This window comes from Pseudochaenichthys georgianus, chromosome 18, assembly GCF_902827115.2.
Source record: "Pseudochaenichthys georgianus chromosome 18, fPseGeo1.2, whole genome shotgun sequence".
In the NCBI taxonomy this organism is placed as follows: domain Eukaryota; kingdom Metazoa; phylum Chordata; class Actinopteri; order Perciformes; family Channichthyidae; genus Pseudochaenichthys; species Pseudochaenichthys georgianus.
Window position 1 is genome coordinate 1,215,083 of NC_047520.1, and position 26,264 is coordinate 1,241,346.

Genomic DNA, 26,264 nt, shown 5'->3' on the forward strand with positions numbered 1-26,264 from the left:
ATACATGGATCGGATTTCGAGGCGTAGTCGTGGGGGAGGGGGTCTGCAGTTCGGTGGACTAAGGATTGCACCACTGCTTTTTGCAGATGATGGGGGGCGGTGGTGGCGAAGTCGATAGGGACTTGGCTTGGGAACTGGAAGGTCACCAGTTCAAGTCCCCGAAAGACCAAGTGCTACCGAGGTGTCCCTGAGCAAGGCACCGTTCCCCACATTGCTCCCCGGGCGCCGTTCAAAATGGCAGCACACTGCTCCTAACACTAGGATGGGTCAAATGCAGAGAAATAATTTCCCCATGAGGGATTAATAAAAGTTCATCTTAATCTTCATCTTAATGTGGGGTTCTAATGGCTTCATCGGTCTGCGACCTTCAGCTCACTGGATCGGTTCGCAACCGAGTGTGAAGCGGCTGGGATGAGGATCAGCACCTCCAAATCTGAGGCCATGGTTCTCAGCAGGAAACCGATGGACTGTCCACTCCAAGTATGGAATGAGTCCTTACCCCAAGTGAAGGAGTTCAAGTATCTCGGGGTCTTGTTCTCGAGTGAGGGAACAATGGAGCGTGAGATGGGCCGGAGAATCGGAGCAGCAGGAGCGGTACTGCAGTCGCTTTACCGCACCGTTGTGACGAAAAGGGAGCTGAGCCAGAAGGCAAAGCTCTCTGTCTACCGGGCCATTTTCGTTCCTACCCTCACCTATGGTCATGAAGGATGGATCATGACCGAAAGAACGAGATTGCGGATACAAGCGGCCGAGATGGGTTTTCTCCGCAGGGTGGCTGGTGTCTCCCTTAGGGATAAGGTGAGAAGTTCGGTCATCAGGGAGGGACTCAGAGTTGAGCCGCTCCCCCTTTCGCGTCGAAAGGAGCCAGTTGAGGTGGTTCGGGCACCTAGTTAGGATGCCACTTGGGCGCCTCCCTAGGGTGTTCCAGGCACGTCCAGCTGGGAAGAGACCAAGGGGTAGATCTAGGACCAGGTGGAGGGATTATATCTCTTCGCTGGCCTGGGAGCGCCTTGGGATCCCCCAGTCAGAGCTGGTTGATGTCGCCAGGGAAAAGAAAGTTTGGGGCTCTCTGCTGGAACTGCTACCCCCGTGACCCGACCACGGATAAGCGGGAGAAGATGGATGGACTAGCGAAATGTTTACTCAGAATTTTTCTTGCACACTAGCCCCTGCTAGCATCTCAGTAAATGAGCTAGTAGATCATTTTAATTCAAAAATTAAAAATGTTATAGATGCCATTGCTCCAACTAAGGTAAAGGAAGTGATTGGCAAGATAATATCTCCATGGAGAAAGGACATGACCGTGAAAAGAGAGTCTCGAAAAGCTGAACGTAGGTGGTGAAAAACAAATCTCCAGGTTCACTTTGAAATCTATAAAGAGAGACTTGGCCTTTCATAATTTGGAATTGAAAAACGCATGACGGTCGTTCTTCTCTGACATCATTACATTACATGTCACTTGTTAGACGCTTTTATCCAAAGCGACTTACATACTCAATACTGTGGGCAATCCCCAGAGGAGCAATTTGGGGTGAAGTGTCTTGCCCAGGGACACAACGACATGCTGACTGTAGTGGGGTTTGAACCTGTGACCTCCTGATCCGAATACCAACTCACAATCCACTGCACCACACGCCTCCTACATCATTACCAAAAACAACGCTCGTTCCTTGTTTTCTATCGTCGACAGACTAACTAACCCCCCAGTGTCAGGAGGCTCTGAATTTCTATCCACCAGGGCATGCAATGATTTTGCCTCATTCTTCACTGACAAAATTCAGAAAATCAGACAAGCAGTCAGTGCCTCTGCATCAGGTACAGCAAATGTATTGTCCCTATGTCCACCTAATATAAATTCAAACACCATGACACAATTCCATCAGATTAATGATAAAAAAAACCTACAGGACATTATTCAACGTCTGAAATCCTCCTCCTGCCGCCTTGATATTATTCCAACAGGATTTTTCAAAGAGGTTTTTCGTGGGGATGGCCTCAGATCTAGTTCATATAGTAAACAAATCTCTTCACTCAGGTATTTTCCCACAGGCCCTGAAAACTGCAGTCATTAAACCGCTCTTAAAAAATAATAATCTAGAAGATGCTTCAGTAATGAACAATTACAGGCCCATATGAAACCTGCCATTTCTTGGTAAAATCATTGAAAAAGTTGTTTTTCAACAGTTGAGTAACTTCTTGAATTTAAATAACTGTTTCGATGTGTTCAAGTCAGGCTTTCGTCCAAACCACAGCACTGAGACTGCTCTTGTAAAGGTCTTCAATGACATCCACTTAAACACAGACAGTGGTAGAACTTCAGAGTTAGTATTATTAGATCTCAGTGCTGTGTTTGACACTATTGACCACAGCATATTACTAGACCGACTAGAAAACTGGGTGGGACTTTCCGAAACAGTTCTAAATGGTTTTGAATCCTACTTAAAGGACAGAACAAACTTTGTTTCTATAGGTAAATACACATCTGAGTTGACAAATATGACATGTGGGGTACCTCAAGGCTCCATCTTGGGGCCTCTTCTCTTTAACATCTACATGCTACCACTGGCTCAGATAATGAAAAACAACAAAATAAGTTACCATAGCTATGAGGATGACACACAAATGTACGTAACAATTTCACCAGGAGAATATGCTCCAATTCAAACACTGAGTAAATGCATTGAACAAATCAATGACTGGATGTGTCAGAACGTTCTCCAATTAAACAAAGATAAAACTGAGGTAATGGTTTTTGGAGCCAAGGCAGAACGTATAAAAGTTAGCGCTGAGCTTCAGTCTGCAATGTTCAAAAAAACAGATAAAGCCAGAAATCTAGGTGTAGTCATGGACTCTGACCTGAGTTTCAACAGTCACATTAAAACAGTTACTAAATCAGCCAACTATCACCTAAAGAATATATCTAGGATTAAAAGACTAATGTCACAGCAGGATCTGGAAAAACTTGTCCATTCTTTTATCTTCAGTAGACTGGACTACTGTAATGGTGTCTTCACAGGTCTCACTAAAAACATCTATGAGAAAGCTGCAGCTAATTCAGAACGCTGCTGCTCGAGTCCTCACTAACACTAAGAAAGAGGATCACATCACTCCTGTTCTTAAGTCTTTACACTGGCTTCCTGTGTGTCAAAGGTCCTGTGTGCTAATCCCTGGCAACACATCACCCCCACCCTCATCCACCTTCACTGGCTCCCGGTCAAGTCACGCATCCAGTACAAACTCCTCCTGCTAACCTACAAATCTCTCCACTCCCTAGCCCCTCCATACATCTCTGACCTCCTTCAGCCCTACACCCCCTCTCGTCACCTGCGGTCCTCTGACAAAGGGCTGCTCTCCATCCAGCGCTCCAAGCTAAAAACATTTGGCAACAGAGCCTTCAGTGTCGCAGCCCCCACCCTCTGGAATTCTCTGCCCTCTGCAATCAGGAATGCAGACACTCTGGACACCTTTAAAAAACACCTCAAACACCATCTGTTCACTCAGGCCTTCGGCCTCAACTAAATTATAGTCACTTAATTCCTGCTATTGCTCTGTATGTCTATTATTACCTTTTGTTTTGTTACTTCTCACTGTAAAGCGTCCTTGGGTTTCGTGAAAGGCGCTATATAAATTTAAATTATTATTATTGTTATTATTATTAAAGAATAGATGTCAAAATACTGCTGCTGGTTTATAAAGCATTGAATGATTTAGGCCCAAAATACATTTCTGACTTACTGCTAAATTATGAACCATCCAGATCTCTCAGGTCTTCAGGGACTGGTCAGCTTTCTGTCCCCAGAGTCAGAACTAAACATGGTAAAGCAGCGTTCAGTTATTATGCTCCAAATATCTGGAACAATCTCCCAGAAACCTGCAGGTCCGCTGCAACTCTGACTACTCGCGCATGCATGAGTGGCAATAACTCTCCTTACCAGCAGGTGGCAGTAGTGTGTATTTGTCATTCAAAAGAGGCAACAACCGGAAGACATACTGCGTGATAACCGAGAGAAGAAGAACAGACTGAGTGATATAAACAAACAACAAATAGCGTGTGCACTTCATTTTCACTCTCCTCCATTGAAAACATGTTTCATGTGGTACTGGCTGTGTCAGCCCTTGGACTGTTGCTTTTGGAATCCAGCTCGAGCCAAGCAGCACAGGGATATGCCTATATTTTAATGGTATTGGTGCAGTGCCTTTTCAGTGGGATAAGATATAGCAAATATCATATGCAAAGCCGGCCCGACCCATTAAGCGACATAAGCGGCCGCTTAGGGCCCCGCAGCCACTAAGGGGCCCCCTAGCAACACAAAAAAACGATAAAAGAAGATCTCAGTACACCGATAAGTATGTTTAATTAATTGTGTTAATATGCCTAGATTGCCTACTCTCAAAGTCATGTATTATATTATTGAGTCAATCATATAATACATTAACCGTGCTTTACCTGAACCTCATCATGACACTAGAGAGGACGGCAGGAGTGTAATTTCCCGTGTTCAGTGAATGCAGCAGAGGCAAGACACCAGACCAACCAGAGAGTTGAATGGAAATAAACATCTGTCTTATTGGCTGACAGGTACCTGTCCTGTGAGCTGTGACAATGTTTAAAAAAGACGACAATTCTTAAGTGGTGGCTCACACAACAATCCCAGAGCCACCACTTGAGCCAGGTAAACAAGGTATGTAAATGTCAGTAATCTTCCAAGTTATGCGAACATGTAAGCAAAGCATAAATTACAGCTACGTTGACGTTACTTTGAATTCGCGGGGGTAAACTAAACCGTTAGCAAGTAGCTATAGCTAGCCAGATATATTAAATAAACACTTTGTCATACAATCTAAATGTAATGTTTTTTAGCGTTACCTGGTGATTTCAAAGAAAGCTCTCTGGGAAATGTTCACGACATGAAGCTAGAAGCTACCTTACAGTACACAGTTGATCCGGAGTCCTGTCAGTTAAAGTGTTTGATAGTTAGCTTAGCTAAGCATCAACCTAGCACTGAAATATATGGATGTTATGTGACAGTATTTCTGAGAAAAAGGCAGCTGAAATGGTGGCATAGCATGTTTGAACGTATTTGCAGCAGTAAATGTGGCTGCTTGGCCACTGACGTTGCCATAACAACACCTGAATTTAAATGTGAAACCTTATTTTTGAAAGAAATTATAATTCTTCTGAATTCTATTCCTATTGACAGCTAGTTTCTATGTGAACATTATGAGATGGACAGCTAGAGAGAATACATGAAAAACAGTTATGAAATACTATATGACAAAACAAGAATACAGTTTAAGTGATTTGTAAAATATCCATAAAGAAAAATCTGTTTACAGTTCTGTTTCATATGGGTGTTAAGAGATGTATCCATAGATCTCTTCATTCTTCAAGTGCACCAGATTGATGCTTTTAACTTCAATATTTAAAAAACATTGGTGTTCCCGGGGGAGCATGCCGGGAGCATGCCCCCGGACCCCCCTAGAGGAGGTTAGGTCCACTGTGTTTACATGGTTATTTATACAATATGTGTGCTTCTGCTAACATCATAAGACAAAAGTTGGTTCCGTGTTGTGTGTAGTGAGAACGCACGGGAGGGGCCACCAAGCAAAAGCTTGCTTAGGGCCCCCATAAGTCTAGGGCCGGCCCTGATCATATGTCTAATGTTGTGTTATCTAATGGCTATAGTATAAATGTACGAAATAAAGTTTTGTATTGCCATCCTGCTATTTGTGTTTATTCTTTTAATCACACAGCGTTAAGAAAAAAAAATGTGCCTACAGTAGACAGTAACAAAGTACATTTACTTAAGTACTGTAGCTATATCTCTCCACTCCCATTCAGGCAAATAGTGTACTTTATACTGCACTACATTTATTTGATAACTTTAGTAACTTTGAAGATTCAGAACACAAGAAATATTATCAAGAAATATTTTATCATGTATTATTATAGGTTAAGATAAAAACTTTATTGATCCAATGGTGAATTTCAAAAGCTATACCCAGCAGTATATAATGCAATTTAAATCAGCTCCTCCACTTCAGCTCTCTGAAGCAGAAGGAAACTATTTAAAGCATTGTGGCTGGCAACCGTAAAGTACTGCTGCTACCACATTCCATGCATCAGTAATTATAATCAAAGATTATATTAATATACAACATCATAACACTGACAGGCAAATTATGTATCATCATGTACATCTGTGTCTTCTGACTTTTATTGTAGTAGCTAATTGTATCCTCATTCTAATGATGTATTATCTAATGGCTGATATATGAAGGTAAGAAATAAATTGTGTGTTTACGTCCCTCACTTCCGTTTTGCTTCCCATGCACTGATTCGCTAGCTGAACGGCCAATCAGAGTGATTTATTAGACCGACAGCCTTTGGCCGAAAACCTACCGATTCTACATGTCGAATCGGTAGGTTTTCGGACAAAAAGGTGTCGACACGGCCGAAAAGACACAACGGTACGGGACACACCAATCTGAGTAGGGCGACAGGACGCTCATCGTCGACCTGACATCAATCGACGGCCAAAATCGGCTTGGTGTGTCCGGGGCTTTATTTGTAATTTTAAGTTCCTTTTTATGTCATTTTGTCTCTTGGTCGTCATTTTAAGTAAATTTTTGTGTCTCTTTTTACTAATTTTAAGTAGATTTCTTTGGTCATTATGTCTCTTTGTGGTTATCTTGACCCTTATCATAGTGAGTCTAACATTGGTCATTTTTAAACTCTCTCTGCAGCGCTGACGCTTTGTTGACCCACGCAGATTTCTTAATCCAGTGAAAAGGAAGTCGCACATTTCCCTATTTTATTGTTTTGCAGATGTCAGGATAATTTCTAGTATTTAAGCGCTGGTTTTCCTCCTGTTCTCCACCACAGCTCTCCTTCTGCTGCAGGTTCCTACAAACTCTCTTTATCTTTTTTATCTTTAATCCTCTTTTCATCATCCTCACCATGAAGACAGAGGCAGCGCCGGAGGAAGACGAATTAGGTGAGGAGACTTTGGATTTCTTTCTTGTTTAACAAAACCATTAATTGATCAACACAAAAATAAATGCAGTTTTTTATTTTATTATCAGGATTTTATTTTTCAATTGGGTTTTCATTATTTTAAGTTGTGTTATATTAATTCATATAATTTGTTGCTCATTATTCTTCTTCCTATTATTATTATTATTATTTTATGCTTTTTTATTTTATATTTGTTATGTTGTGTAATATTATCTTTTATTATTTATTTAAACTTATTTGAAGTTATAGTATATTGTGTTATATAATTATACTTCATCATGTATTATATTATTTTCTTATATAATTCTGTGTGCATTATTATTATTAGTATTATATTTAATTATTATAAATATATTGTCAGTCAACAATAAGCCAATAACCACAGTTTAAATTTGTCTAGTTCTTTCAGAGGAAGATGAATTAGGTGAGTAGACTTTGTTTTTTTTTCTTGCTTAACTTTTTTTAATTTGACTAAAAAACAAATTAAAATAATAAGGAAAAAAATACGGTTACATTTTATTTTCATATCAGATTTTTATTTAGCTTATTTAAAATAAAAATAATGCGTTTACATATATGAATTATTTGTAATTAAAGAAGTATTGTATTATTATCTTGAATTATGTTATATCATTCTATTTTAAAGTGTGCTTAATTAACTTGTGCTATTTTATTATTTTTTTATGTTAAATGTTTTTGTTATGGGCCTATAATGATATTTTTTTATTTAATGTTATGCTTTTTCTCCTATAAAGTATTAATTGTTTTATGTATTTTATTGAATTTATATTTAATGTTATATCATGTTATGTTACAGTGTGCTCTATTAACCTAAGCTGTTTTATTTCATATTGCATTTTGATTTATTGTTCATTTTCTCTTTTTGTTTCCAGCTGAGAGACCCAGCTCCAATGCTTGCCCTGGAGACTGGACGGAGTTTGATGGCCACTGTTTTCAGTACGTTCCCAAAGAGCTGAGCTGGGCCAAAGCTGAGGTCAGTGAGGAAAACATCTCCACATATAAACATTACGATGATTTATAAAGTAAAACATTTCAATATAAAGGAACTACAGCACGGTCATATGACTTCACGTCACCACCGCTAAGCTAAAGGTGGCTAATGTTGGGCTTTAAATTAACTACAGCACGGTCACATGACTTCACATCACCACCGCTAAGCTAAATGTGGGCTATAAAGGAACTACAGCACGGTCACATGACTTCACGTCACCACCGCTGAGCTAAAGGTGGCTAATGTTGGTCTATAAAGGAACTACAGCATGGTCACATGACTTCACGTCACCACCGCTAAGCTAAAGGTGGCTATGGATCTGCTGGCTTTAAAGGAACTGCAGAACGGTGTTATGCTGGATTCGTTATTCTCGCGTCCAGGTAAGAAGCTTAAAAAGGAGACTAAATGGAGTCTCTGAGAAGGTTCAAAATTGGTACTTTAATTAATAAAAAGCGCGGTAATGTTACAAGCAGGATATTGTTCAGTCAGAAGAGAAAGGCTGCAGCCTTCCTCTCCCTGTGATGGCCGTGCAGAAGACCCCAAGCATTGGTCCTTCCCGCTTGCTGGCTGTTCGCTCCTCCTCTCTGGGAGCTGTAGTGACGCAGGGTACTTCCCCCCCCTCGTTCGCCTGTGTCCGATATCGCGTTAAACAGAGGATTTCGACATTTTACATTCATTGCTTACTTCCACATGCCGTTTCTCCTCCTTATCTCTTTCATAACATTATATGTAATACATGTTAACGGCGTCAATAGCCACTTTAATGATACTAATGGGCGGTAGTCCCGGATGTCATCATGACGGATTTTCAGAATAAAAGCTTGGTATTGAGAACTTCCGGGTTTTTCCAGAATAAAATAGCATTTAAACTGACGGTATGTTTAAGGTACATTATGCCATAAAACATTGATTTTAATTTCTAACAGTCCCTCCTTACACACCTAAAAGGTGTGTATAATACTGAAATCAATGAGTTCTTCATCTGAACTCTGCATAGTACATAACTCATATTAAAAACATACAATCAAAATGGAATGGTTCAATAGCCTCAACTTTACAAAAAATACTTTGACTGTGCTTAAACATAAAAGTGTTCCCTTGTGCATAACTTCTCGTGTTAACATTCAATATCATTCTTCAAAATGGCAGCAATGGCTTGGTATTAGAACATTTCTTCCTCCCTCCTTTAACAGAAACCTTTCCCACACCACGCTCAGTGTTAAGGCACTTGTTTTTACAAAGTGAAAAGAAACAAACCATTTTAAAATAGCAATGATTTATAAAACATGAGATCTATCATATTAGAATAGTTAAAAAATAATAAAGAATAAATAAACTATCTTGGAATAAATAGATTCACTCCATTTTAGCATTTTAGTTTGCTCACTTCTTCACATGATTTCATAATTTAAAGTATCACATCAGCTGGACATTCATTGAACAATCTCATCAATATCTGTATATGGGTCGTCTTGTTCTGCTAGCATTTGTAACCGTCTCCTCATGAGAAATGTACCCTCCCTCCTTTCATACCATTTAAGGTATGAAAGTAATATGTTCTCTAGAATAGGCCGTCGTGATCAATCGGTACGTTAGGACATGGAAATGCAACATCTAGGCCTTTCCTAGGCCCCCCTATGTTATCCTTGTGCACTGTGGAGCCTAAACTCCCCCTGGGACTGGTCTCTTAGCCCTACTGGCTTTGGGGGTTTTGCCATGTTGATTAACTGCATAAAAAACATCACTTGGCTGTGCTAGTGCACAGGTCCCAGTCCAATCCTGTGGCAAGACTGAGTACAAGGTTTTAGTTCCATGATACCACCAAACACCTACTCTGGGGTACGGCATTCTAGACAGTCATTTCTGGGAGAAGATTTTGGTCAGTTACAACAGTTGTAGAGTTTCATCACTTGAAAGTTCCCACTTCAGTAGCTTTGGGTGGTCTGTTCTAATGATGTGATAAAGTCCCTGAAATGGTGTGAAAACCAGTGGAATATCACCAACGCATTATACTAATTTATCTTCAATTCTGGTCTACTTGAAGAACCATGCTATCCCCTTTAACAGTGTGTGGAACCTTGGGTGCCCGAGCATGTGATAATTACTCCCTCCTTTAACAAGGACTTTAAAAACAGAAGTGGTTTCATGGCTTGTAGTTCAATTCAGGTATGTTCACTCATGGCAGATATGTTTCTCCTTTTAAATAACGTCTCTAAATGTCAGGTCAACACTGATTAATGGATGAGCATTAGGAGGTGGTGGCACTTGTCTTTTAAAACTCATACTCTGGTGCCGTGCGCTCCCTCTGAAGGGGCAAGTAAGATTTAAAACATCTGCAGGGTGGGTTGAGCGACCCCTTCTCCCTGAACAATATTTGTTGTTGAAAATATGCACCATTAAAATGAGTGATCCAAGGCCCCGCATGCATTACTCCCAATTATACTAGTTTTTCAGAATTAAAATTTGCAATCGCTCTTTGCCTAGTGTCTTTTTAAAACTCTACATCTGGTTCGACAAACGGATGTTGTTTCCACCTTAACAGTTCTCCTGAGGTAATATCCATGCTACAATGGAGACATCAATACTCTAGATTGGAATACCTTCTTTGGCTTGGTTCTAGCTCGACCTTTAACATTTTCCATTCAAATAAAGATTTGTCTGCTTTCTATATTGTAACAAATTAAATCTTGCCCAAATTCTCACATGAATAAGAATCTCTATGAGAATAATTTGATTATATGATGAAAAGATTGAATAATATGTTCTACCCTCAGTGTGTTTTTAGGATTCTTTTCTAATAAGTGTGTTTATGTGTAAACTCACTCACTCCCGTGTTCCTTCTCTCCCCCTCTGGTCGTCAAGCCACGACCCCCTCAGGTTCTGCTGGCCCATGCCAACTCCTCCGTCCTGTCCTCTCCTCCGTCCTGTCTCCTCAGTCCATCTGCTCTTGAATCCTCCCCTCCCGCTGTAACTCTTTCCAGTGGGCCAACTGCTTTGCATTTCATCTCCTCCTTTTCAGTCTCGACGCTGTTGCATGGAGGGCGTATTCCGCACTCATGTCACCCACTCTGCTTTTGTGCCAAATCTCGTGGCTCAGTTTGGAACTTCGTGTCCTGATTTAGGGACCGATGAGTTTGCCTCTTTGTCAGCGTGCTGGTTTGGTTCTGAATGCCTCAGGTGGAGCTGGTTCTGGATGCCTCAGGTCGTTGTTGGTTCGGCTCAGGTTCTCTGTTCGATGTGAGGAGGGGAGGAGGAGTCTCCTGTGGTGAGGTCATTTGTCTGAAGATGGGGTCGTAGCAGTCTGACAGGCAGAGAGAGAGAGAGAGATCTTTACGCATTACCGATAGCTAATTCCAACACACTGAGGAAAAATATATCCAATCCTTTCTACTCAATTTTCCTAATCTTACTATCTGTCTTAGATGTTAAATGTCATCTAAACCCAATTAATGTCTACTAATGGTTGTGCCATATCCCTAAACATTGCTTTCACCCACTGTAACATGGCTACTCCAAATAACTCGTTCAGGAAACCATTTTCTTCTATAAATTAAAAATATCTACATGTTTCAAGCACCACATATTTCACACACTATAAAATAACATCCCCATATTTTCTCCATTACTCTAAATCTCACTGTTATTTAGAACATAAGTAAGTTTTGTGACTGGACATATCTGCAATGTCGCCACAATCTGCAGCTGGGGAGTTTGTACGTACAAAGCTGTGCTTGTGGGTTAGTAGCCAGTTTCTACTGTAATCATTTTCAATATTTGTGCTCAGGTCACCGGTCGGTTGTCCATAAACTTAACAGGGAGTGTTTCTGGTACAGACTAAAACATGGATCCAGTGTATTTGGAGATTCCCCTAATCTGTAAATCCCCATCTCTGTAAATCCCCATCACTGATTATCCCGATCACTTAAACCCATCTCAGCATTTGATACAATAACTGCATGTATGGGGGGTGAATCATCTTGATTGTAACCTCCTCACCTTTGGGACCGAGTATTTCTAACTCCTCCTCTTGTTGCTCAGCTGATCTTTTGGCTCTGGGGATAAGTGAAAGTCTCTGAAACACAGCTGGAGTTTTGTTAGTGATGTGAGCATTCTCTATGAGTGAACTAATGGATCATGTCTTACTTGATATTGTACTCCCCATCCAACCAAAAAGGTGCCAAGTGTAATGAGCACAATCAACAATGCTATTCTGACTCTTATCCCTAGGGGACCCCACAATTGGTTTGGCTTTGTTCTTGTCATCTCTATTTTTGTCCCTGGTTATGTCAGTTACAGAATTTAAATAATGAGTACTATAATAACGTATACGAAAATTGGACTCTTTTTCAGATGTAAAACAAAAAAAAGTTTTCACTTTAGTGTACAATCTATAAAAATCTATAGACAATTCGTCTTTTGAGCTGTTTCTGTCTTTATCTTATTTCTATTTATTGTTTTGTTCCAGCTCTGCCAAATCAGTCCTAACTCCCAATAATGTTCTGGAAGTTGCCAGTGAAGGGTGACAATGTGTGAGGTGGTGTCAATTTGCTCCTTTTTCTTTACCTTTAAAGCGGAGCTCGTGTGAAGTTCATTACAACTTCTCACTGTTCCGTCCACCCGGATCAGCTCACTATCTTTTGTGAACTTTCACCCTCACCCAATCACCTGGCCGAACAGGAGTCTCTTCTGGTGTCTCGTCTGGTATCTCTGTAGCTTTCCCAGCCTGTGTAGACAAAACTTGGATAATATTACTCAGAGTTCTGACATATTCATCACTTCTATTCATCTAATATCTAAAACTGGAATACTCCCTCCTTGGAGGAGGCCCAAGCTTCAGCATACCTTTTGTCGTTATGTGACCTATTATTAAATACATGTTATTATTCATTAACTACAACGTCACTGAAATCAACATATCTGTATAATCATGACACTCCCTCCTTTGAGCATAACATGCTCAATCAATATTGCAATGATTACCCTATTCTGAACAGGACATGTAAAACCCATAACGTTGCACAAAATAAATATAACTTCTCCGTGTACCCATAAGGTGTACAAAAAATATCATATGATGTATGGCTTTCTGATGGTATACAAACATATTCACTCAAATTTGCCATTAGCACAAAAATTGTTTACTTGTTTCAGGAATGGCTTTTGTCCTGGTATTATGCATCATTGCTGCTGCGAAAACAATACCCCTGGTGTCGCTAATGCGTCTCAATAACTCTAGGATTAGAGGATTGGTTGATACCGCTGAACAAACATATAATAAAATAATATTTCTCCAAACTAGAGGGAAAATACGAACTATTCTCACAGAGGGTGACATGCATGGAGGGCTGGTGCCCCTCACTCAAAATGAGATATTGCCTTACGCACTACATTATAAATCAGTAAAGTCACTCAAGAATAAATAAATAAAAACTGATTCTTGAAACTGTTGTAAAAACCCTACAACTTCTTCATCCAAGCTCTCAATCAGTGTTATGTTATTTAGTTTGCAGCTCATTGCCTTAAAACCGATATTTCAGACCGATTATAAAATTGTGTTTATGAGAAAAAAATGTAATCTGACTCCAAAAATCACATAATTGTTTGACTAAAAAACTACACTTCTACTAACAATAACTGAAGTTCCCCTATAAACACAGCCCCGGTTTTCTGACGGGGTCCATCTATGTACTGGCTGGAGAATGTTGGGCCAGTCTCTGTCGCTCTGTCACTGTTCTCCCGCCAACAGTCACTCTCTAGTTCTGCTGGGTTCTTGTTGACTTCTTCACTGGTTTGAGACAAGCGACCCTATCGGACACCTCCCTTTGTAGCCAGACTTCACCACAGCAGAATCGAGTTTCTGTTTTTAGGTCTCAACAGCTCCACGTCTGGTGTATCGCCGCCCCTTGAACTGCAGTCGGTGTAAACAGGAGGTAAGGATCCTCCGTCTTGGGCGAGTACTAAGTTTCCGTTTTCATATTTTTGGGTGGAACCCCATCGTCTTGACCTCACTAGCTGTGTGGACACAATAGTTTTCTGTGTAGGGGAACAACATCACTCGTAATCTCTTTCCTTCTCATAATTACAAAAATAGTCTGCTAAATGTTCTACTATGTTTTATGCTTTATGTGTAAATGCAATATGCTACTCACTGTCATGTTTTACATTAAACCTCTCCCTTCTGTGGTGACAGATATGGCTCAATGTAGCTGATGATTTCAAAATACCCTTGTGCTGAAGATGCATCACCTGGTGGTCTGGTCCTCTGAGCTTCCTCATTGTTGTGGTTGATACCAGGGTGTCAGTGGCATTTGGGTCATGTTTGGCACCCCTGTTCGCCTTTGACATCTCTGGGACCCCCTGCCTCCGTCGTAAACCTCCCCGGGGTATCTGCATGGAGGGCCGTTGTTTGGTGCAATGTTCTGCGGACACTCTCTGGACCAATGTGTCAGCTGACCACATTTGTAGTAGCCTTCATCTGTTCTTCGTCTTGATCGTGGCTTTCCTCCTCTGCCACTTTGTCTTCCTCGGAATTGTTGATTCTGCACCTGAATCTCTGGCACCTCCCGAGCTTGAATTGTTGGAGGTGTCTGACCTGCCTTCTCTGGTTCTATGGCCATCCCTGATGTAGCTGCCATTTGCCTTGCCGCTTTCTTGTTTTTATTAGCTTCGGTATCTTTCTCAGCTATTTGCATCTTCAAGAGTCTCAGTTGTAGTGCTTCCATTTCTGTCTTTTGTGTTTGTCTTTCTTCTGTGATTTCTTCTAATCGTATGTTCTCTTCTATCAGGTGTTTTGATTGACTGGTTAGCACTCTTACTTCATACTCCAATTCTTTGAGATGTTTGTTCATGGAGACTCCATCCAACTGCAAGACTTCTCCTATAGAACCAACATTCGGGGAGGGAGGAGGGACTTCGGCCAGGCTTAGATACAGCTTCGGAGTTTGGATAACTGGAGCCTCTTTGGTTTTTTCTGCTATGTCTTCCCTCACTGGCAGGTCTGCTACTCGGACCACATTTATGCTGTGTGCCAATAGGCTGGCATATTCCAGATGGAGTATCAGACTTGTAACTCTTATAAATCTTTCTTCAGCTTCTCTCCATATAGTTAGCTGTTGTAGGCATTGTTCGTGCTCATAGTCGAGTACTGCTCTTCTATGGGCTTTTGTTGGTCCAGGTTGATCATTTGCTGGAACCAGTCCTCTTGTTTGCCACTGTTCCAACAGTTTCTGTATTTGGTTCCATGTCTTCTGTCTAAGTTTTGGAACTGTTGTAGCATCTGATCTGATTTTTACCCTTTCCATGATATCTGCAGTTGAGCCTGGCTCTGCTTTTGGTTTCAACTTAGTTTCTTTCGGTGACATGCTCTCTAACTATTCGAATGATCAAAGCACTAGTCCTCTGACTAGTACCTTTGTATTCCCTCAAAATATCCTACATCAGAATTGTTAAATCTGTTCTTTTTTTTTTATAAAGTTAATTAAAAGATAAAAATTATGCAAATTTTAAAATCTGAAATGCTAAAAATAAAAATTGTACAGTGTATGGTTTTGACTATGAAATATGAAAATTAGAAATCTGGTGAAAATCTACTGCGTTTCACTTTTCAAAATGTTTGGAATTATGTAAATGTCATAACTTGTGTTAGCTTCAATACATTTGTTTGCTTATTTGAAAAAGTATTATATAAAGTGTCTTATCTTATAATTAGAAACTACTTGCAATTCTATCTCGGCAATGAAGCTTGTGTGTATTTATAACACTTAGAATTAGCAAAATGCTATTGAGTGTTTCCTCTATGTAATAATTCTGTACTACCAGCAGAGTGCGCTATTGTAATTTCCAGCTCAATCCACTAGGGATAGCTGTTGCAAAACTGACATCTTTTTAACAAGAAGTAGCTTTTTCCTTAAAAATGGGAAGAAAATTAGAATATGGTTAAACAACACAGCCCACAACCGCCAAAACACATTTGCAAACAAGAATATTCAAATGAAAAACGCCAATACACACTTGTAAACAAGAATATCTCAAATAAACCGAAGCAGAAATACTTCCAAAACCAGACTCCTACAAATACCAAACTTCCCACGGTAAGATAACCTGTCTATTTTATAGTTCCAACTCTGCCAAGAGATATGATTTGTCCTTCTCAATATGGAGTGCCTAGCATCATGTGAGTGTGACTGAGTGTGTAAAAACAAACAGAGTACTTTCAATTAGCATTTCACGAAATGGCGACTTCCGTGTGTCTTATTTTCAACATGAGGGCAAAACAAGATGGCAACTGATTTTCCAACCTTTAACCTGAAGAACAAAGGGATTTGATAACACACCTCCTGTCTCTCACAGGGGTGCTTTAAATAATGGCGGGGCAATCTTGTCAAGAAAATTCAACACAAAACAACACTGCAGTTTAAAATAACATTTCTATCTAGTTTACTATGAACAAATGGGCTTTATCTTATTGATATCATCACTTAAAGTTAGGAACCCTTTACGCTTAAGCCATAAACTTATCTGCGTAATATTTGACTTTATAGTCCACTACAGTCAACTGCTGCCATTTAGACACGCTAGGTGGATGTAGTATGGGAACCAATCAGCGACTATTAAATAACCGTCGTCAATTTAACGTAATGCTGTTGTAACCCCAAATACTGTATTCCACCCGCAATATCTTGGTTGAAAATAGAACAGTTATGACCACTGATAAAGGCTTACACCTTAAATCAAGCCTTTTCCTCAAAAAAGGACTTTTTTAAAACAGTTGGTTCTCAACTATTTTCGACTAGCACTGTCTTCAGTTACTCAACCCTAAGTTGACTCGCTATGCCCTGCTGGTTTTCAATTACTTGGCCCGTAACCAACTCGCTATGTCTCATAGATCTTAACAATAATCGTTAAATGGACATATATATCTTTACGTCATAGGCTAACTACTAACGTAACAAGAGACACCTACATGAAAACGCAACAAGACACCTATCCAAAGTACAATGACCACACACATTTATAGTTAAAATACTAACACACACAAATTAGTAACATGCAGGGTTAAATGTAAGAAAAAGAAGAAATATGAACTCACCCTGCTTGCGACAAAGCAACGCCCCAAGGTATATAATTGTTATTGTTATAAATTTGGTTGTTTTAACATTAATTTAGGCAGTCTCTCAGGAGTCCAACTTACCAGACAGACACACACTCCTATTGTTCCCTATGTAATCTATTGAAGATTTTGAATAAACAGGTACTTCTTTACCTTTCTGTATTGGGCCCTAGTGTATGTCTGCCAGCATTGTTCAAACTCCTTTGAAAACTGCAACCGCTCTCCCGGTGTCACGAGATCACGTCGGGGTCATTCCAAATGTTATGCTGGATTCGTTATTCTCGCGTCCAGGTAAGAAGCTTAAAAAGGAGACTAAATGGAGTCTCTGAGAAGGTTCAAAATTGGTACTTTAATTAATAAAAAGCGCGGTAATGTTACAAGCAGGATATTGTTCAGTCAGAAGAGAAAGGCTGCAGCCTTCCTCTCCCTGTGATGGCCGTGCAGAAGACCCCAAGCATTCGTCCTTCCCGCTTGCTGGCTGTTCGCTCCTCCTCTCTGGGAGCTGTAGTGACGCAGGGGACTTCCCCCCTCGTTCGCCTGTGTCCGATATCGCGTTAAACAGAGGATTTCGACATTTTACATTCATTGCTTACTTCCACATGCCGTTTCTCCTCCTTATCTCTTTCATAACATTATATGTAATACATGTTAACGGCGTCAATAGCCACTTTAATGATACTAATGGGCGGTAGTCCCGGATGTCGTCATGACGGATTTTCAGAATAAAAGCTTGGTATTGAGAACTTCCGGGTTTTTCCAGAATAAAATAGCATTTAAACTGACGGTATGTTTAAGGTACATTATGCCATAAAACATTGATTTTAATTTCTAACAACGGTCACATGACTTCACGTCACCACCGCTAAGCTAAAGGTGGCTAATGTTGGGCTATAAAGGAACTACAGCACGGTCACATGACTTCACTTCACCACTGCTAAGATAAAGGTGGCAGCGACGTACAGTCAGGGGAGGCAGAGCCTCACCTGTCATACTCCAATGTAACAGAAAAACAACTAAAGAAAAACTAAATAGTAATAATAATAAAATGTCTCCACTGATCTGTGTTGTAAATGTGATTTATGTATGATTCCAATTGCTTTTTATAGTCAAAATCAGCAAATTTGCCGAGCTCCGCTACAACTACGGGTAGCGATGAGAAGTGAGGCAGGGACGAGCTCTGCCTCTCGTAAGCCCACAGTAACTGGCTGGAGCGCGGGCACTAATTTAACGCGGGCACTTATTTTGTGAGCGTGCTCAAGCCAGTTACTGTGGGGTAAGGTGAGGCACAGATGAGATCTGCCTCAACTCAGAATGCGTCACCTCACAGAAACTGGCTGGAAAGCGGGCCCTAAGCGCATGTAAGTGCCTGCACCATCTCACTGTATGTCACCAATGTAATGTTTGTCGATCCCTTTATTACATTTATCCTCGCCATCCATAGTCTCTAAATAACTTATTTCACGTATGTATGATATTTAGGCTCGCTGGTCTCATCATACAACGGCAATGCAAAAAGCACCAGGGGAGGCAGCCATAACCTCTGCCCAGGGACATTTCTTCCTATAGGCGGACTATACGGGGGCATAGGGCCCCCGCGGCCACTAGGGGGCCCCCAAGCTGAAAGTATTTTTTTCCCTTTTTTTTTTTATTCATCCGAAAAACTAAAAAAGTTTAATTCATACACACAAAGATGAACACAATTAGTAGAAGCGGGAGGGCTGAAGCATAGCTTGTGGAAAGTAGCCCTCCCGTGCATCATCCTAATACAGTGGCATTATTGCGTCAAAAACGTGAAATGAAGGAGTACAAAGAAATAAAGAAAACAGGAGAAAAAATTAAATAAAAGTTAGGGCAGGAAAACAATAAATGCGTATATATACGAAAACTAGATATAGGGTCATTTTCTGCACATGTCAATAGCAGTTTCAATTATCTTTTTTTGGAAATTAAAATACTATATATAAATATATACATAGGTACACATGTACATGGCAAATTAATAATAATAATATATGCATAATTGCAAATAAACATTGTGAACACTTATTTTAAAGTGACTTTTTTACATTCATATGTTCACGCTGTGGTTTGGAACTGCTTTTGAATGTTATTAGGCATTTTCTTATGGAAAAAAATCAGTACTGTTAAGCTGTACTATCTCAACACATTTTAATAGATTGAGTTTTTTTAAATATGGGAGTTGTGTGTTCATATTTCCCCATATTTCGGAGCAGTAGTTTCTAAGGGAGAAATAGACTGTTATAAAGAGTATATTTTCTTCAAGAATGTTCTTAGTATGATATAAAATACCTATTGTTTTTGACAGTTTAGTCTGTACATAATTTATATGGTGCTTCCAATTGAGTTTTTCGTCAACAAGCAGTCCTAAAAATGTACATGCACCAACTTTTTCTATCTCTGTATTGCAAATCCGTATAATGCAGTCATTTCTACTCTCAGACTTTGTATTGAATAACATGTAATTTGTTTTGGCCACATTAAGGGATCATTTATTAACGGCAAACCAGTTACATAGTATTTTTAATTCTGCATTCACAATTTTAACAAGATCGCCAAGATTATGATGGCAGTAGAGAATTCAAAGTTCAGGTTCAGCCTCAATATATTTGGGGAGAATTCAAATGAGCCGTCTTTATTTGTAGACAGCCAAGCCCCCTCCTGTGTTCACAGTGGCATTTTTATATGTACAAAAGTGGTGGGGCACAAACAACGGAGATGTCTATATATAAGCTTCTGCAGTGAGGTTGACTGACTCTTCAGGTTTACAAATATTATATTTTGATCTAAATCAAAATATAATATTATTTTCAAAAGCTTTTTTTGCCTGATGCTTCGATTAACTTTAAACAGACAGTTCAACAAAAGGATACCCAAAAAATGTAATTTTATCATTTAAATATTGATTGTTCTCTCTTAGTAAGATCCCATTTTCAATAAAATTGCGGTCTTACCTTGACTTGAAGATGAATTCCATTTGCCTATCCTTCTGGACAAAAATCTCTATTACTTTTTTGTAAAAGTCCTCCTTATCTTCTTGTAGTTTCAAAAGTCTATCATAAATCTAATCGATAGATTTATGATTAGAAAATTATAAAAGTAGCGTAGACATGTGGATATTATCCGGCTAAACAAAACGTGCATTTATCTAACAGGTACGTTTCCCACAGATCTTGTTGTGAGCTATTTTCTAAAATCCCATGGAGAAATATCATTGCTTTTTTGTCGAGGGAACCCATGTGCAGCTTACTTCCTGGTTTTAGGACGCGTCTCTCTCCTCCTCTTCACACACCACACTTTTCGCGGCACACATACTTACAGCCAATCAGCTCTGAATTATGTGAGATTACATATGGTGGGGATGGCAGCTCTATGCCCCTATGGTCATAATTTTTTTGCCACACACATTAAATAGGACAATACTCTGAGCATGCGCAGTGTAGTTTTTACAGTCACCGTTCACATAGACAGTGAGAGGGAGGGGCATGATCGGGGTTTGTCCCACATGGCTCTAAACAGCTCAATAGGCACACACTGTAGACACTAATTAGAAGAACACAGACTAAAACAGCAATGTACAGACGAATCAGATGATTAACCATCTTAAAATATATTTTATATATTTTGTTATTTATTTTTTGCATTTTTTTGTAATCATTATTTGTAATATAATTTATTTCTGCTGACAATAGGTGGGGCTGTGCCTAGTGACCAGTCGCCACTGTGTGTTCGGTGAAGCATTATATGCTTACAAATCCAATGTAGGATATAAACATGACTAAACTGCAATGATAGCAAAGCTGTGGCTTAGGTTTTTGGGGTGATAAAGTCCAAATCATCATTGGGCTGACAGCCCAACGATCACTCATTGGCTGAGAGCCAATGAGTGACGTCTGAGGAAGATGAAAAATGTAAATTAAACATTGTAGAGAAAATTCTGCATCTCTTGCATTTATTGATATGGAGGAGCCTTATTGTTTACCTTTTTAATATCATTTTTTGTAATTTTCAATTGCTTGGTTTTCGTGAAATTAGCCTGTTTTCCTATTAAAGTGTAACAGATTGATGCATCTCCACAGATCATCTTAAAGGCTTCGGAATCCCCCGCATTGTAGTCAAAACTAGGGCCTCCAAACAGCATCTTGCATAGGGCCCCCAAAAAGCTAGAAACGGCCCTGCCTCTGCCGCACTGAAGGGGGCGCAAGTGAGCCCACAGGTTCTTGTTGCTACTGTTATTCTACGAGACAGTAGACGCAAACAACAAACTAGACTTTTGAAACTAAAGGAAGATAAGGAGGACTTTTACAAAAAAGTAATGGAGATTGTTGTCCAGAAGGATAGCATGGACTTCATCAAGGTAAGACCCCAATTGTAATGAAAATGGGATCTTACTAAGATAGAACCATCCAATATTTAGATTTTGGGTATCCTTTTGTTGAACGGTCTGTTTAAAATGAATTGAATCATCAGACTAAAAAAGCTTTTGAAAATAACCGAATATTTCGATTAAGGTCAAAATATAATATTTGTAAATCTGACTCTGAAAGAGTCAGTGCCTCACCAGCCATGAACCTCACCGCACGTCACTGAAAGGTGGCTAATGTTGGGCTTTAAATGAACTACAGCACGGTCACATGACTTCACGTCACCACCGCTAAGCTAAAGGTGGCTAATGTTGGGCTTTAAAGGAACTACAGCACGGTCACATGACTTCACGTCACCACCGCTAAGCTAAAGGTGGCTAATGTTGGGCGTGAAGACGTTTAGTCGTCTCATTTTGACAAACTGATTTATTTTATGTCGTAGAGCTTTCTTTAAGGTACAGTTATTATATGGTGCTTTTATTTTGAAAAACAAGCCCTATCTTAAGCTTTTGTAACTATACAGTTACTATATGGGTCTTTTCTTTTTAAATAAGGCTAATCCTGTGCTTCCTATTAGGATACAATCAACCTGATCTCACCAGAATGCGTGACTCCACCACGACTCCTTAACACCACAATGCGTGGTGGAGTCACGAACTTTGTTACATTTGCGTGTCGGCACCACGCAAACAACCCCAATGTAAAGTGAATGAGGCTCCTTTGTCGTGGTGCACACACGCATTTCTACAACATGCATTGTGTGTAATGCAACTGTTAATTTTATTAAATTAGTTTGTTTTTAAGGAAGGCCAGAGCTTCAGCTGTGTCAAATAGATTGTTCCCTTTAGTTAACGTTATTTAAAAGATAATGATCATGTCTTTTATTACGAGCGTCCATTCCCATTGGATAACGGAGAATTTTACACCCGGAAGTAAGTAGCCTATTCTCCTTACTGTCGATTGATTTTACAGTGATATCTGCACTACTCATCGACTAAAAAACACCAAATTGTCCTTGTTAATTACACAACATTGATTGGTTTGAATTGTGTGCAATGCTTTTGTATTTTCCCCCTTCGATTCGGAGAAACAAATATTTTTTCGGAGTTTTTGGACGGCAGAAGACACTACACTACCCAGAATCCTCAGCTATCGTTTGGGACTACACCATGAACCCCGTGATCAGTCCTCAGGTTCTTTGATTGGTTGACCTCCAACTGCATTCCATATGAAAAAAAAGGTTTCGTAAAAGAGAAAATCATACTTTATTCAGCAGTGCTTGCTTTACTCTTTGATAGTCATCACATGAATGCATTGTAATAAATGGTTTGGCTGCATTAAATATTACACATCTGTCTTAGTTCTTTATTTATCTACAGAGATCGGGCACCGGAAACTATTCTTTTACCGTTCTGTTTTAATTTCACAATAAAGTTAGTAGTAATATTTTGTTTTGATATTATTGTTTTTTATTAACTAATAGACGACTGGGTCATGTTAAGACCATCTTTTTTTGGTTGCTATGGGTTTTTTCCATCGCTTTTGTGTTACAAATATCAAAACAATAACAAAATAATATTCGTCGTAAACTAAACCGGAAACAGCAGTATATTTTATTTTGTTAACACTGTAAACTTGACAGCCTTTTAACCTATGCTTTTAACCCAAACCACCTACTGGTTAAAGCACGTTATTACACGTTTAGAGTAATTGCAATGCAGGAAGATTGTGTTGCTTTTTAATGACTGTTTAAAATGCCTTTTTCTTAATGTCTTTCATTTTTGTAACGCACTTTTGAATGTGTTATATTTTATGAAAACATTCAAATATTAAGAGTACATACAAAATAGTGGGAAAGTAGAAGGTCAATTATATAAATATAGAATAGAAAATATCAAGAAGATACTCAAATGATATCTAGAGTAAAACAGTTTAGTGCCTGATAGGAGGATGTGCTAACTAATAAGGCTTTAATTAAAGAAATGTGCAGAATACGACAGTGTAATGGTGGAAGTATACACACACATTGATAGATGTCTTGTAATGCACTGTTGATGAACCTGTGACCCAAGTTGTTCATTCATTGCATAACTACACTGTTGTGTATATGATATGTCAATAAACCTTAGAAAATCTTGAAATCTTGAAAGGGATGTGCAAAATAGCAATTATATACAGTCTTTAATGAACTATTAGAGAATAACGAGTAATGAATATTCTTTAAACGGATCTGCAGATAAATATTTAGTCTTCTCAAGCAACCAACTATCAAATATCTCGCCTGATTGTTGGCACTTGACAATCACCTTCACTGAATTTCATTCAGGTGTAACTAAAGTCTGATTTAAGGGTTGTTTATATTTCACATCATTAATCCAAATCTGTAAAGTAACTCAAATAAATGTAGTGGATTAAAAATACCAGGTTAACCTTAAAGAAAGCCCTCAGGATTATAAAAGACCACCATCACCCCAGCCACAAACGGTTCTGTCTGCTGCAGTCTGGCAGGCGGTACCACAGCATTCGGACTAAAACCACCAGACACAGAGACAGCTTCATCCCACAGGCCAGAAGACTATTAAACACCTGAACTTAGAAATAACATTCATCTGGCTGCTACTTAGAAATTATTTATCTCATATATCATATTCCAATCACTTGTATATAGACTCTTATTGCACTATTTCACTATTTTTTCTGTGCATCTGTTTTATTGCGTAGCACTGTTGGAGGAGCCTGTGACCTAAGGGGGGGAGGGGGGTAGGACACGTTCGATTCCTGTTTTGAATAGTGTGCCGTAGATGGGTTTCATTCCATTTCAAAGTCCTTTTGGACGCTCTGTGTAAACGTCGCGCATCCAATCACAGAGGTTGAGGACTGATCACGGGGTTTGTCAAGCTAAGCACATGGTGTAGTCCCAAACGATAGCTGAGGATTCTGGGTAGTGTAGTGTCTTCTGCCGTCCAAAAACTCCGAAAATATATTTGTTTCTCCGAATCGAAGGGGGAAAATACAAAAGCATTGTACACAATTCAAACCAATCAATGTTTTGTAATTAACAAGGACAATTTGGTGTTTTTTAGTCGATGAATAGTGCAGATATCACTGTAAAATCGATCGACAGTAAGGAGAATAGGCTACTTACTTCCGGGTGTAAAATTCTCCGTTATCCAATGGGAATGGACGCTCGTAATACAATACAGGGGACATGATCATTATCTTTTAAATAACGTTAACTAAAGGGAACAATCTATTTGACACAGCTGAAGCTCTGGCCTTCCTTAAAAACTAACTAATTTAATAAAAATAACAGTTGCATTACATACAATGCACGTTGTAGAAATGCGTGTGTGCACCATGACAAAGGAGCCTCATTCACTTTACATTGGGGTTATTTGCGTGGTGCCGACACGCAAATGTAACAAAGTTCGTGACTCCACCACGCATTGTGGTGTTAAGGAGTCGTGGTGGAGTCACGCATTCTGGTGAGATCAGGTTGGATACAATTGTCAAATTCTTCCTGTAAGGGTACAGTTACTAAATCAGGCTTTCATTCTGTTTCCGTCCTGGTTCTCTGTGACTGTTCTTAAGTACACCTTTTAGTTACTTCTTTCACACCTGCTTCCTGTTGATGTCCTGCAGAAAAACTGCCTCTCCATGGGTGCACACCTGGCTTCTGTTCACAGCACGGCGGAACACAACGAGATGTAGAAGATAATCATCGACGCCTCGCAGAAGCTGAAGGAAACCTGGATCGGAGGCTCGGACGCACATGAGGTATTTTATAGTACATTTACTTGTGTTTTATACTTGGGTATACTCTTTAGGTACTCAACTTGAGTATTTGAAACCTGTTCTATACTTCAGAAAAGCATTAAAGTCAGTCTTATTTTACAGTTTTTTGTCGAATTAAATACACTTTTTCTGCATGTGGACGAGTGGTTCTGGTCTGATGGGTCACAGAAAGAATAGCGAGCAGTAAAACATTAATTGTCTGTCTTATTTCACAGTTTTCTTGACGATATGTTTCACTAAAAATAAAATACATTCTTTTTCTCAGGTGGGTGACTGGTTCTAGTCCGATGGCTCACATTTCGACTACAACGACTGGTGTGCCGGAGAGCCCAGTGTACAGGAAACCCAGAGGTGCCTGCAAATCAATTATACAGGTAAAATAATATTCTTCATTTAATAAGTAATAATGCCAACTAATTGGGCTTTTATTTTGAAAAAGTAAGACGAAAGTAAGACGAATCTTGAAAAACAAGCTTTATCTGACGATTCCTATAAGTATACTGCTACTTTTTTTAGGCTTTTATTTTTTAAAAACAATCCTTATCCAAAGCTTTATCTATCATACATAAACAGTTAGTTTCTGGAGCTTTTATTTTGAAATCAAGCCTCATCCAAAGCTCCCTGTAAGTAAACAGTTATTTTCTTGGGCTTTTATTTCGAGAAAAAGCATTATCCAAAGCTTCCTGTAAGTAAACAGTTATTTTCTGGAGCTTTTATTTTGAATCCCAACAACGTTTTCGTATAAATTCTATGATACTCATTAAAAAACGGACTTTCTGAGTGCTTGACTTTTACATGTAAAGGAGCATTTTGACAGTTTATTATTGCTGTCACTTAAGTAACAGGTCTTCTTTCAAGCAGTGTGTATTTTTTTTTCTTGCATAGGAGAAGTGCTGGGATAACATCGAGTGCTCCACCGAGCGTCCGTCAGTCTGTGTCAAAAGCCTT

At 39.4% G+C, this 26,264-nt stretch overlaps 1 protein-coding gene and 1 long non-coding RNA gene across 2 annotated transcripts in view; both read left to right on the forward strand.

Annotated features, from left to right (window-relative positions):
* The first annotated feature begins 6,946 nt into the window (after window positions 1-6,946).
* LOC117463592 (ladderlectin-like) overlaps window positions 6,947-26,264 on the forward strand; it is a 105,055-nt gene continuing 85,737 nt past the window's right edge. Inside the window, exon 1 of the mRNA XM_071206487.1 lies at window positions 6,947-6,998. Coding sequence (XP_071062588.1) covers window positions 6,962-6,998 — 37 coding nt within the window. The 5' untranslated portion in view covers window positions 6,947-6,961. The remainder of the gene's footprint in view (window positions 6,999-26,264) is intronic.
* LOC117463995 (uncharacterized) lies at window positions 7,922-25,689 on the forward strand. Its single transcript, XR_011644898.1, has 3 exons — window positions 7,922-8,012; window positions 25,164-25,298; window positions 25,582-25,689. It is a non-coding gene; the product is annotated as an uncharacterized lncRNA (long non-coding RNA).